The sequence below is a fragment of the Protopterus annectens genome, chromosome 16.part0, assembly GCF_019279795.1.
Source record: "Protopterus annectens isolate FY-2018-M chromosome 16.part0, PAN1.0, whole genome shotgun sequence".
Lineage (NCBI taxonomy): Eukaryota > Metazoa > Chordata > Ceratodontiformes > Protopteridae > Protopterus > Protopterus annectens.
In genome coordinates, this window is record NC_056750.1 from 759891780 (window position 1) to 759904399 (window position 12620).

Sequence of the window (12620 nt, forward strand, 5' to 3'; positions counted from 1 at the left end):
AAAGATCGTCTTTTCACCAAGTTTTAAATAATTTCTTTACAACATATACTGTGTGTGGGTACGTGCATGTCTGTATCACTCCATGTTTTTTTTTTTTGATGAGGGGAACATATCTATGGTTTTGCATGTATAATATCTGATAATTTTGTTAATTTATTGCTCACTGTGCATTGAAAGTAATTCTTATATCACTATGTACAGTGCCCTATGAATTTCTGGAAGGACACCTAAAACACAAAATGGACCTTCATTATCCAGACACTTTTACATGGTTTAGCCTCTGCTCATGTGCATCTGTTAGACTAGCCTTTTAAACATTATTGTATTAAAGGAGAGCCATGATCATTCCACACAGCAGGATTTCTCTTGTTTCTCTTCATTTTTTTAATGGGATTGGTTAAGCCATTTGTGGGAAAATAGCTTTTGTTTGCTAAATTAGCTCTTCCTAAATTAACAACAACAGGTGGTAGGCAGATGAAAGTGTAACATGTTAAATATGTCCATTACTGTTCACTGCACAAAATCTAAAAAGTGGATTGCATTAACTGTTGACCTGTGAGGCTAAAAGGACTGTAAAAGACCTGTTGAAATGCATTTTTTGTAACTCACTTAATCCACAGGGGTATTTATTGCCTTTTGCTTGGTTCTTGAGTTGAGACTGAAATGTGAATTATTTTCTCTGTTAAACAGTGCTTGATGCTCCAAGCCAGGTGGGTATAAGAGATATTACAGACAGCACAGCTTTTGTGACATGGTTCAAACCGGTGGCTGACATTGATGGCATCAAACTGACATATGGACCTCATGCTGACAGCAGTGACAGGACCACAGTGGATGTTTCTCCTGATAACAACCAGCAGTCTCTTGGAAATCTGAAACCAGACACAGAATATGAAGTTACCCTAATTTCTACACGTGGAGATATGAGAAGTGTTCCCGTGACTACAACTTTCACTACAGGTAAAATAACATACAGACCATCTGATGGAGTACAGAAATGTGAAAATAAAAAATAAATGTAAGCTAACCTTCATGTGCCTGTGCTCCTCTAAAAAAAAGTCCTCCTGAAAGCTCTACAGCATTGATGGTGACACTCAATACATCACCAAGCTATTTTCTTATAACTGCAGTAACCCAGGCTCTATAGCCATTATATGCATAGCAAGTTATTTTAAGTTAATTTGGGAAGAATTCTTTCAGGTTTGTTGTCTTTCTGAGAAAGTTGGTGGTGGTGGTAATTTTTTCCCCACATTACCATTCAGTTCTAAACCCAGACCAGACTGCAAACTGGGTTGCAGAAGTGAATACCATAAGACAACTTATGTACTTTAACAGGCAGTGACAGCTCTCAGGAAAACAAGTGGAACTAATGACCTCTCTTGGCACTGTTTCATGCTTCATCTTATGTTTTTCATTATGTCAGACACTTTATCTTCCATATATTTTTTTAATCCTATTAAGAAATGAAAGGAATCTTTTTTCACTGCAACGTTTGCGTTTGAATTAGATGTCCCATTTACGAACACCCAGCTGGATGTGGTTTATGAAATCAGAACACTTTTGACTGACACGAAAAGATGTGGCCTGTTTAATTTACATTTTATGTTGTAAAAACGTCATCTCATACCCTTATGCAGCCTGCCTTGTGCCCTGCATTACTTAAATTACTGAGGTAATAAACTTCAGAGTATGGTGCAGAATGTGTTAGTGATTTCGCTTTCTCCTTTAAGCTCCATCTGGACATAAAATTAAAGCAAGTTGCATGGACAACTGAATAACAGAGATGACCCATATTCTTTACATTATCTTTATGTAGTAGTTATTTGCTTTGTATTTATTAGTTTAGAGTACAGACTTGCTGCACACTGCAAACATGACTACATTAAAAATAAGATGGCATAGTATTCCTTTCAGACAGCCTTATCAAACCTATAAGGCAGGCACAGAAATACCAGAGACACTCAAACTTTGCAGTGACTGAAGCAAAAAAGTAGATGGTCAGCTGAAAATATATATATAGTGGGGAAGGAGGCAAAAAAATGTATGCCACTAAAATAATTAGCATGTATTGATGTATTTTTATTTCATCTAAGATCTACTGTCCTTATCTAGCATTTGACTGATTCAGTAGAGGCAAGTGTTTACTTCCTAGATAAAATTTGCTTTCTGTTTATTGTACAGATCATAGAAAATGATCGTTAACAGAAATCTGAGCAGTCTGTCAATTTATAACATAAACCTTAACTTATATCTTCTTTTCTATTTCTATTTTTTAATACTGCTGCAGAGCTTGACACACCCAAAAATCTGAAGAAAGTATCTCAAACAGATTTGACTATAACTCTGGAATGGAAGAACAGCCGAGCTAACGTTGACAGCTACCGAGTCAGATATGCTCCACTCTCTAAAGCAGATCATTCTGAGATTATTGTGCCAAGGAGTAATCAGGCTACCACTAAAGTTACTCTCGTTGGTAAGACTGCTTTGCATAAATGTGTGTGGAATGTGCACTAACTGTGGGGCATGCATGACTGTTTAGACAAGGTTTTCCTGCAAAGTTCAGTGACTGCGAAAGGACCATACTAACAAGAAATTAGCAGTATAAGTTAGGATAATGAGAAAATGTTTGAGAAATATCAATTGTCATAAAAATTAGTTACACTAACAAACACAGCTGAAATATCAAATGTTTATACTTCCTTTCTAGTGTTTATATAGCATGTGAATGACAAAGACAAGAAATTAAAATTATTTATTCAGTGCTCATTGTAAAGTGTACAGAGTCAACTCAGCCGTTTATGAAGCTGCTAAGAAATAATCCAGATTCATAACTATTGTTCATTGAACCATTTATGTACTAACCTCTTAAAAAGTTCCAAGCTCCTGGTGCCTCTCTCTCTCTCTATATATATATGTGTGTGTGTGTGTGTGTGTGTGTGTGTGTGTGTGTGTGTGTATATATATATATATATATATATATATATATATATATACACAGCTAGATATATGTGTGTGCAATTATATCATCAATTACCAAACTAGAAAAGTAATGAACACACAAATATTGATTATTTTAGATCAAATCTAAAATGCTTGAAAATACAAAAAATAAAAATAATACTTTTTGCAGGGAGGCAGGCCCTCTGCACCAAACACGCCTCTTGCTAATTATATATACCAACACCAAGATTGCACTACAAGATAAGAGCAAATTTCGTGCCCATCTACTAAATGATGCAGTCAACATGCTGAAACATGTAGGTAGAGAACATTTGCTCTTATTCCCACCCCCCCAAAAAGTTTGCTGTTATAAATTTCAACCATGTGTATATATATATATATATATATATATATATATATATATATATATATATATATGTATAATGCATGGATCTATGTCAGTTAATTGAGTTTTCAGAAACTTAAAATTCATATTGGTGAGAAGATATGATCAAATTTCTGAAAACTCAAACATAAAAAAACCCACAAAACTCTTCCTTTTTTAGGGTTTTACTCCCCACACCCCCTGCTAATTATATATACCAACTCCAAGATCGCACTACATTGAGGAAAATGGTAAATTCCCCGGTCCTCACTGTACTGTGATCTCTATTCAAAAGCTTTGGGTTTTAAGAAATTCGATCATATCGTCTCGCCGATATGACCTTCGAGTTTCTGAAATTCAATCAAATCACAGAGATGCATTATATATATATATATATATATATATATATATATATATATATATATATAAACATACACACACATTCAGCTGTGTGTGTTTCTTTAGATAATTCAACAATCTCTCAACTATTTGAAAAATATGAACTATTTAGTTCATAGGTAGGTACTAAGCTGTTGGCCCTGGGACCTATGTAAGCCTAGCCAAAAAGGTTCCCTGGCTTTCGCCACCCAAGTAATGGTCCAGCCTTAGGTAGCCTAGAAAACACACTGCTATCCCAAGTATAGATGTCATGATTATAAAATTAAGTATCTAATACAGGATGCCATTTTAAGCATTTGAAAACCACAGTTAAGTTGACTTATAAAACTTTGTACCCAGTAGACAATAGCAACAGATGTTCCAATCTTTCCTATGTGCCTTATGACTGAGCCCAGATATTTGTCTAGTAAATGTTTTTTTCTGAATTAATTCCAATTCCTTCAATTGTGATACAATAATATAGCAAAAAGATCCACAATATTCTATAACAGGCCTCAACTACTGAGGTAAATAAGAGGATCAAAACCTTTTCATCTCTACTGTTAACACACCAAATAAATCCCTTATTAGTCCATAATATCCTCTCAGAAGAGATTTAGTATAATTATCAAAATCTAGTGTCTACTTGCTTTATTTTTGAACTTAATAAATGAGAGTGTCTTCTCTTTTGACTCTTTCTTGGAAAATACAAACAGACACAAATATAAATACATATTATGAGTGTGTGTGTGTGTGTGTATATATATATATATATATATATATATATATATATATATATATATATTTGGATCTACTTTGATCCACCCAAAAAAACACTTAATTGAAACTCACTTACCCCTTCCCACTTCAGCGAAACTTCACATTAACAAAAGCACGGACTGCCAACTTCCTTTCCCTAAGATAGAAACCACTTGGCCACCATGAGAAAAAAACCCACACGGAACAAAACTAAACCTGCCAAAGAGGGGGGCTTCTCCCCCCACACTCCCCTACTTAAATATTCCAACAATGAAATCGCACTTCATTGTAGAAATGGCAAAGTTCACCATGGTGGCCAAGTGGTTCCTTTCTCAAGAAAAGGATGTCAGCAGTCCATGCTTTCGTTAAAGTGAAGTTTCATTGAAGTGGGAACGTTTAAGTGAGTTTCAATTAAGTGTTTTTTCAATGGTTCAAAATAGATCCATATATATATATATATATATATATATATATATATATATATATGTATATACATACATACACACATACACACACACAGATACACACACATATTTGCTTGGTTTTCATTTTGAGAATTGAGAAGCTTGGCTATCATAAGGACAGTTGCACACATTACAGTGTTTCACATTTTATTAACTTCCTTATGTGTGGGAAATTCTTTCAATGGAAGCCAAAGCTGTGGTCCTTTTCCTGGAAAGTATGACAGAGAGGATGAAGTTTATGAGTGGCTAAGAAACTGATATCTATGTGGTACTGGACTGCAAAGCACCGCCATCAATTTGCACCAAAATGAATAGATTCTTTCATTTAGGTAGACAGCCTAAAGATGTGCTTCAGGGACTTCCAAAGCCTGGTATTAGTACAAAATCCAGAATTCCTGCAATTTGTTTTTTGAGTGTACTCATAGAAAGAGAGTGGTATGCTATATACATAAGCATATCATTCAGTGTACAAGTAATACTTACATTGCAACAGGCTAAGCATTAGATAAAGGAAGACAATATCTAAAATTGCCTTCACTTTCTGGATCTGGTGCAGTTCACTTAGGATGTCATTCAACTCCAAAAAACAGTTGTTCTTGTTATTTAGTCAAGCCCGACTCTTTGTGACTTTAAGGACTTTGTAACACTAAGCTTTTCTCTCAAAAAAACTGTTTCTTTTAGATCTTGCAAGCTCATATTTATTGCTTTATTAATGCTTTCACATCCATCTTAGCCTCTGCCCCCTCTTGTTCTGCCTTTGTTATATCCTAACATCACACCTTAAGTATGGACTGATTTGATCTGCTTACAGTCCATGGAAATTCTCAAAGGTTTCTCCAGCACCACAGTTCAAAAACATCAATTCTCATGTGCATACATAGCTTTACTTATAATCCAGGTCTCACAGTCCATAAAACCCCATGTACAAAAGCAGAAAAGAATATTCCCAAATAATGTCTTTAAATAATTACTGAAAAACAGATATACCATAAGCTGCTGACAACCCAATTGCTCAGCCATCAAGACATTGGATAACTATTCTGAAGCATGGAGGCAAATGTCATGCTTTTACATATTCATCTTCCCAGATGTTTAGAAACTCGCCCCCCCCCCCTCCCACACACCCACACAAATATGTAAGCATTCCCCATCAGCTACTAAGTCAAGAAGTAATAACCATCTTAAGGTTGTGCCATGTGTAGCTGGATTTTATTATAATTGTTTGTAATGTCCTATTATACTTTATTTCATTATTATTATTATTATTATTTTTTATTGTAGTGGAAATGTCCACAACCTATTTGTGACAGTATGTCAATGCTTTTCTGTTTTTATTTTCCTCTTGCACTCATTTCAACCATTTGCCCTGCTTCCAAAGCCCATTCAACCCATTTTTCTTCCACAGAGATATGACCAGGACCCTGGCGTGAGGCCACCAAGCTCCCATATCCTATCCCACATCTACTGGAACCAAATGCCACACTAGCTTCCCAGTTAGGTTGGACCCATCCCTTCCATAGGGTGAGAATCACATTTCATTAATTCTACAAGTCACCAAACATCTGCACTCAGAGTCTAGAGGTTTGGTTGGTAGGGAGTGGGTCAGTCAGCTGTCATGTAGACCTTAGCCTCCCTCATGGAGCTCCTAATCCACATTTGGGTGCATTCCTGTACTCAACAATAGCTGAACAATCCCTGGATGAGCACGCTTGCCTCCTCAGAAATGTTCTCCAGCACTGCAGTGTGAAGCACATCAGTTAATAGTACATGATTGATAGGCAGAGTATCCACAGGTGCTACACCCAGAACATCTGTTAGGCAGGCCAGAGCTGTCTTACTCACTCCAGCAGGGATGCACCAATAAAGATTACCAACTTCCATTCTTCCTGCTTACTTATTTCTGCAGCAGGGCCACTAGCTGACCATGGGTCAGTTGAATTGTAGTCAGAGCTTCTTCCCTCTGTGTCATCGGAGTGCAGAAATTCTTTTCTAGTTTGTGTACCTTGTTGACTCTCTTCTGAATGGCCTGATATATACGCAAATGATGTAATCCAAAAAAGGAAATCTTGGTGGTGTAGGGAAGGTGGAGTTTATCATACTAGTTATGGATGCAAGGTGCTTACTTCGCATGGACATCTGAGTATGTTCGTCACTGGGAATACTAAAATGAGCATTCATATTCACCTAATAATCCTTTCTCATTGCTGTGCTTCAAATAACTGACCTAAATCCACCAAAAATGGCATGTCGTCCCTGCCCATTAGAGCTTGATCATGCTAACATGGCCAAGGTACCTTTTTCTAATTTCAGATCATTCTAAAAGCAAGTTTATATTATTCTGCCATCACACTGCATTATCTGCTCAAGCACTCACAGGTTACAAGTTATCCTGTCTGACTGACTTTATTTAATTGTAATTTTTTTTTTTTGGTCATGCTGCTGCCAGATGGCTGTTGACAAAAGTATGAGCTCCTCTACCAGTTTTGTCAACCTTTCAAGTTATAATAATCAGTACTGTTTTCTGTTTCGGCCTACTATCTGTCATTTTACTTTATCACCTAGTGGAGTTCTGAAGAACTTCAGACACTTGAAGTACTCTCCTCTGTACCAGCCAACAGACTGCAGATGCATTTTCTCAGACCATCCACTGTTGTTCTGCAGATATGAATATTGTTTTGAATTTACGTTTACAGCGGTCATCCCTTTGGTTTGGGAATGACAAGCATTTTGACAGAATGACATATTTTTCCTTTAGATATATCATCAGGTTTGTGGAATAGCACATAATTCACAAATAACCTCTTATGGGACCCCATACCAGGAAAATCCTATATAAAATTATTTTATATTTTTATAACCAAAGGAGGAACAGCCCATCTGGGTTCAGAAGGTTAAAATAAATTTGTTTCATGTGAAACAAAATACCTTGAAATTATCTGACTTTTCTAGTCCTAGGCTTGATAATGATTTTTTTCACTACAAGTAAAAGAATCATGGGGGTCTTTGTTCTACTCTCTCAGTGCATTCACTATTTTTGTAGCCTTTGTCAGACTATATACTACTTCCAACAGCTTCTAGATGAAACCAGGTAAGCTGAAGTTCTACAACAGTTGAGAAATGCAGACAGTACCCAAGTATCCAACAACAGGTATGTCATGGAAAGTCTTAAATACACGATTGAGGTATGACAGAGTGTTAGTCCAGCACCCCATTTTTATTAAAGATGCCATCAAAAAAGGACAAAATTTTAGTTGTCCTCTTCCTGTAGTGACTGCAGTACAAGTTACTTTCCTAAAAACACAGTGTTTTTTATCATCTTCTTCACCACTTGAATCTAGAAATAACCACCAAATATGGACTACAGTCTCTTTTTGGAAATCTACATACTCATGTACCAATTCCAGCCATTAAGAGTGTTTTATATGTGTATTCAAATTACGATCCCTGAGTTCTGCTGTCTGAACTAGCAAGGTAACTGTCTTCCTTAACTCTTGGTTGGAGAATTATGACTGTAACCTTTCACTCTCAAATTTAGGAAAGTCCTTCTGGGATACAAGCCTGCTAGTAGATTTAATAGCAAAAGTTTAATGAATTGATTACCTTTCCTGGTAGGGATAACAGAGTATTGATAAAAGTACAAAGTATCCCTTGGAAAGTGATTCTTTAGAGTGGCATTTAGAGCCATCTGTGTTCTCAGTAATAATCTGCAGAAATGATTTTACTGATTCCCCAATCTAAATGTCCTCTAGTGAGGTCCAGGATCTCTGCAATTCTAGGAAATCCATAAATGGTATGAGTGTAATAAACCTCTCTCACTAGTACCAGTACAGAGGAGCCAAGAGATTTGTACTCCATTAACAGGAACTGACAGAATGGGTGCCTTCATGTTCAGAGGTTAGATTGCAGGGACTGTGATCTCTTTTTCTCTCATTTTCTTCTGAATACAAGTTTGAACTTAGTTTTTCGAAGTGTGCTTCTTGCAATACCATTGCTTGCTCCTCTCTCTGTGTAAACGTGCAGGCCTGGGTTACCTGTTTTTTGAGACAGCAGGGTGCCAGCTGCCTTGCAGATTCCACCTTGTCCATCTGTCCTGTTGCAGTCTTGCCATCTCCTTGTCAGTCACCTACATGAAGTATGGCCTAAGAGTCTGCATTATGCAATCTCATTTACTTTAGCCTTGCATACTTATTTACTGTGCTGGTATTGCAGTCATGTAGGTATATTTTTAAATCTATTGGATATCTGCGATACAACTTTTTTTTAAAAGATCAAATTTTAAAGCTTTTAAGAAGCTGCATCTGAAAAGAATGAGCTGAAAGACGTAGTCCCAGTGTAAATGTTTCAAATAAAATGGCTGCATCATTTAGACATGAGCTCATAAAACATTTCCCTCTTCATTCACTTGATACACTCATATAGACTTACATTAGTCACTTGGAATCATGTCACCTCCCTCATTCACTTGATAAACTCATATAGACTTACATTAGTCACTTGGAATCATGTCACCTCCCTCATTCACTTGATAAACTCATATAGACTTACATTAGTCACTTGGAATCATGTCACCTCCCTCATTCACTTGATAAACTCATATAGACTTACATTAGTCACTTGGAATCATGTCATCTCCATCATTTACTTGATAAACTTATATAGACTTACATTAGTCACTTGGAATCATGTCACCTCATTTAGGTAGCTTAAGTGAAGGTAAAAAGTTCAAATATGTCTCTCCAAAACTACCTTCAACAAACATTCAAAATACCCATGTGGTGCTACACCCCCACACCCTGAAATGTCTGTGAAGTTAGTTTTGCTGAGCAGCATTTGAACATTTTACTCCCAGTAAAATTAATGTTGGTGATTTGATGCATTCCCAGTCACTCCTACTACCTGCCTGCCATTGTATCTCTTCTCTCTCCAAAGCTACCTGCAAACTCATGCAGCCACCTATTCCTGCTGTCCTGACATTATTCTTCTCCCGCTTTCTCCCCCTCGATTTTCCTTGCTTCTCATAAATCCCAAGAGGAAACAGCTTTCTCTCCCATAGCCATACCTCACTGTGACAGCAGTGTTATTTCATGTGCCATCTCACAGTATGCCGTAATAAATAATTATAATCTGAGTGCTTTCTCATAGCATCTGTAATAATATATACAATATATATAGTCTGAAATGTTTTACCTTTATGCTTGGAATGTTTGATCTTATCTGTTGCTATCTGCTATTCGCTGATGGTTCTACCTCAAAAGTATTTCGGTTAATCTTAGTGATATCTATGTCATATTAATGCTTTACCTCTTAACAATGCATGTCACTCACTCTAAATACCTTGAAATGTAATAAAAAATAATTTCTTATTCTTTGGAATTTGGTTGCAAACCCTGGACTAAGCATGAAGATTGCCTAGAAGGATTAGTATTCTACTCAATCAACAAAGAAACAAACAAACAAATAAATAAGGTTTAGCCTGCAATCTCTTCTGATATTCTAAATCTTTTGTTTTGTGATGGCACTGTTCTTCTGGCTTCTTGCTCAAGCTGGGAAGACAAAATTGTCAGGACAAAGATTTGAGACTTAAGGCTAAAACATATTTATTCAATTGTTTTTTTCTTTGAGTCCGTTTCACTGAAGCTCAGGCACACTCTCCTCCTACTCTGTAGCTCTTTTCTGTCCTGGTCTGTCTGTCTCTCTCACTTTCTGATTCTCCATCTCTCTTTCTTCTTACTGTCTTCTTTGACTTGAAGTCTTGGGTTGGTTTGCCACAAGAGCTTCTCTATGACCCAACAGAGAAGCATCATTTAACCTGGTGTAGTTTTATACTGGTTCTGGAACCTCCTGGGCTATCACTACAGCATCTTCTATTTGTGTCTGGCAGATAAACATTATTTTTTTTTTGCAATCCCATTATTTTTCACCCGGGAATATAATATAAAATCTAGCAGCAGGTAGTATGAGTGTTACTAAAGAAAACATTGCCTTATTTTCAACACTTGCTGAAAAAAAATAAAAAGCTGGCACGTTTATCATTCAGTGGTTGTGCTTCTAAATATTTTAAGTATGCAGTTAAATCCTGGCTGTAATCTGATTCTTACAGAGGAGAAGAACATGTTCAAAATGTTTACTACTGTTGACATTTAGAACATTCCTTTACCCACTCTCACAGTGACCTTAGACACGGGGACACTTATAATATGCATGAGTACTGTATAACCAGAAGCTGCTATAGCCTTTGTAAAGTTTCTCCTTCAATCTGTTATTGGATTTGAATTCCTGACTAATCCATCTAAGGTTATAATCACATACTCCATGGGGTCCTTGTGAGCTAAAGCTCTTATGAATGAGTAGCAGAATGATGGAGAAGCAGTGAAGAAAACTATCACAGCTCACACCATACTGAGATATGACTGAAGTCTGTCCACGTTATCTGTTGTCTGAATTAATGAGAGTCTCCAAGTCAAGTATGCAAGGCTTGCAGAACACAGTGCACCCAGAGAGCTTAATGCTCTGGAGTGGGAGGGCATTGACTGCTGACAGCAGAAGGTAGAGAGACGGCACAACACATATTAGCTGGATTCCTTACTATTAGCCAATCCTAAGGCTTGGTATTCCTACCACGTGTGTTTAGCTGAGTAGGGGAAGAGATCTGATGGGTTAGACTATGTTTAAAAAGGGAACTGCTGTGGAGAACTATAAGCTAATAGACTAGAAAAACACAGAGTTTTTGAAAGATCTCTCTGAAGAGGGCTGCATCACACTACAGCAATACATACCCCTCACCTGCCCCTCATTATGATGACTGTTCCTTATTCTGAATCTTAACTCATTAACGCCTAAGTGGTGTGGAATGTCACACCTGTAACAATCAATGCACATCTTGCATTCCAGAGAATTGTCTGAAGAAACAACTTGTGAGCAATAAAAGCTATTAAAACTGTACAAATTGCAATTTTATCAGTAAAAAGTATTCTTTGCAGTGATAACAGTCAGTGCAGTCATGGTATTTCCATAAATACTATATTATTTTATAATGCACACAAACCCAAAATTATATATTTTTTTTCCAAACTTTGCCATACAGTATTGTAAACTGTCTAACCTAGACATATATCTTTATAACATTTTTTTACCCGTACGTAAGCTTTCACATGACAAGAAATTCCTCTATGAGTGCACATTTATTGAAATATTTACAGAAATAGGAAAACATACACTTAATTATATAATTATCAATATAAATAATACTGAATATCTCTCTCAAGATTTGCAAATTACAGTGCAAATTTGAAAAAAAATGTTTTTGTCAACATCATTTTACCTGATGTCATGCAACAATTTGTAAGTCATTTTTTTTGAAGTTTTAACTACATATGACAATATTGTTTATTTTTATGTTTATAATTACTAACAAACAGCTATCAATATATCAGGTATACTGTGATATAAATCGACATTGACAAGGAGCTTTCCTGACTCCAACTATTGCTATTACACCTTACCCCTCAATAGCACGTAGCGCTCAAAGTTTTGAAAATGAGAACGTAAGATAATATGAATAATAAGTAATAAACAGTGATTAATTTCTCCTAGACTAACAGTCTTAGTGTCATTTTGGTAATAATGCCTTCACCTTTCCAATACTGACTATTACTAACCAGACCCAAAAAGTTCTGCAAGCCATAAGAAGGTAT

At 36.3% G+C, this 12620-nt stretch overlaps 1 protein-coding gene across 8 annotated transcripts in view; it reads left to right on the forward strand.

Moving 5' to 3' along the window:
- TNC (tenascin C) overlaps positions 1-12620 on the forward strand; it is a 223528-nt gene that overhangs the window by 78874 nt on the left and 132034 nt on the right. For all 8 annotated transcript variants that reach the window (XM_044058609.1, XM_044058610.1, XM_044058611.1 and 5 more), the window contains exons 7-8: positions 691-960; positions 2288-2473. In XM_044058609.1, coding sequence (XP_043914544.1) covers positions 691-960; positions 2288-2473 — 456 coding nt within the window. The remainder of the gene's footprint in view (positions 1-690; positions 961-2287; positions 2474-12620) is intronic.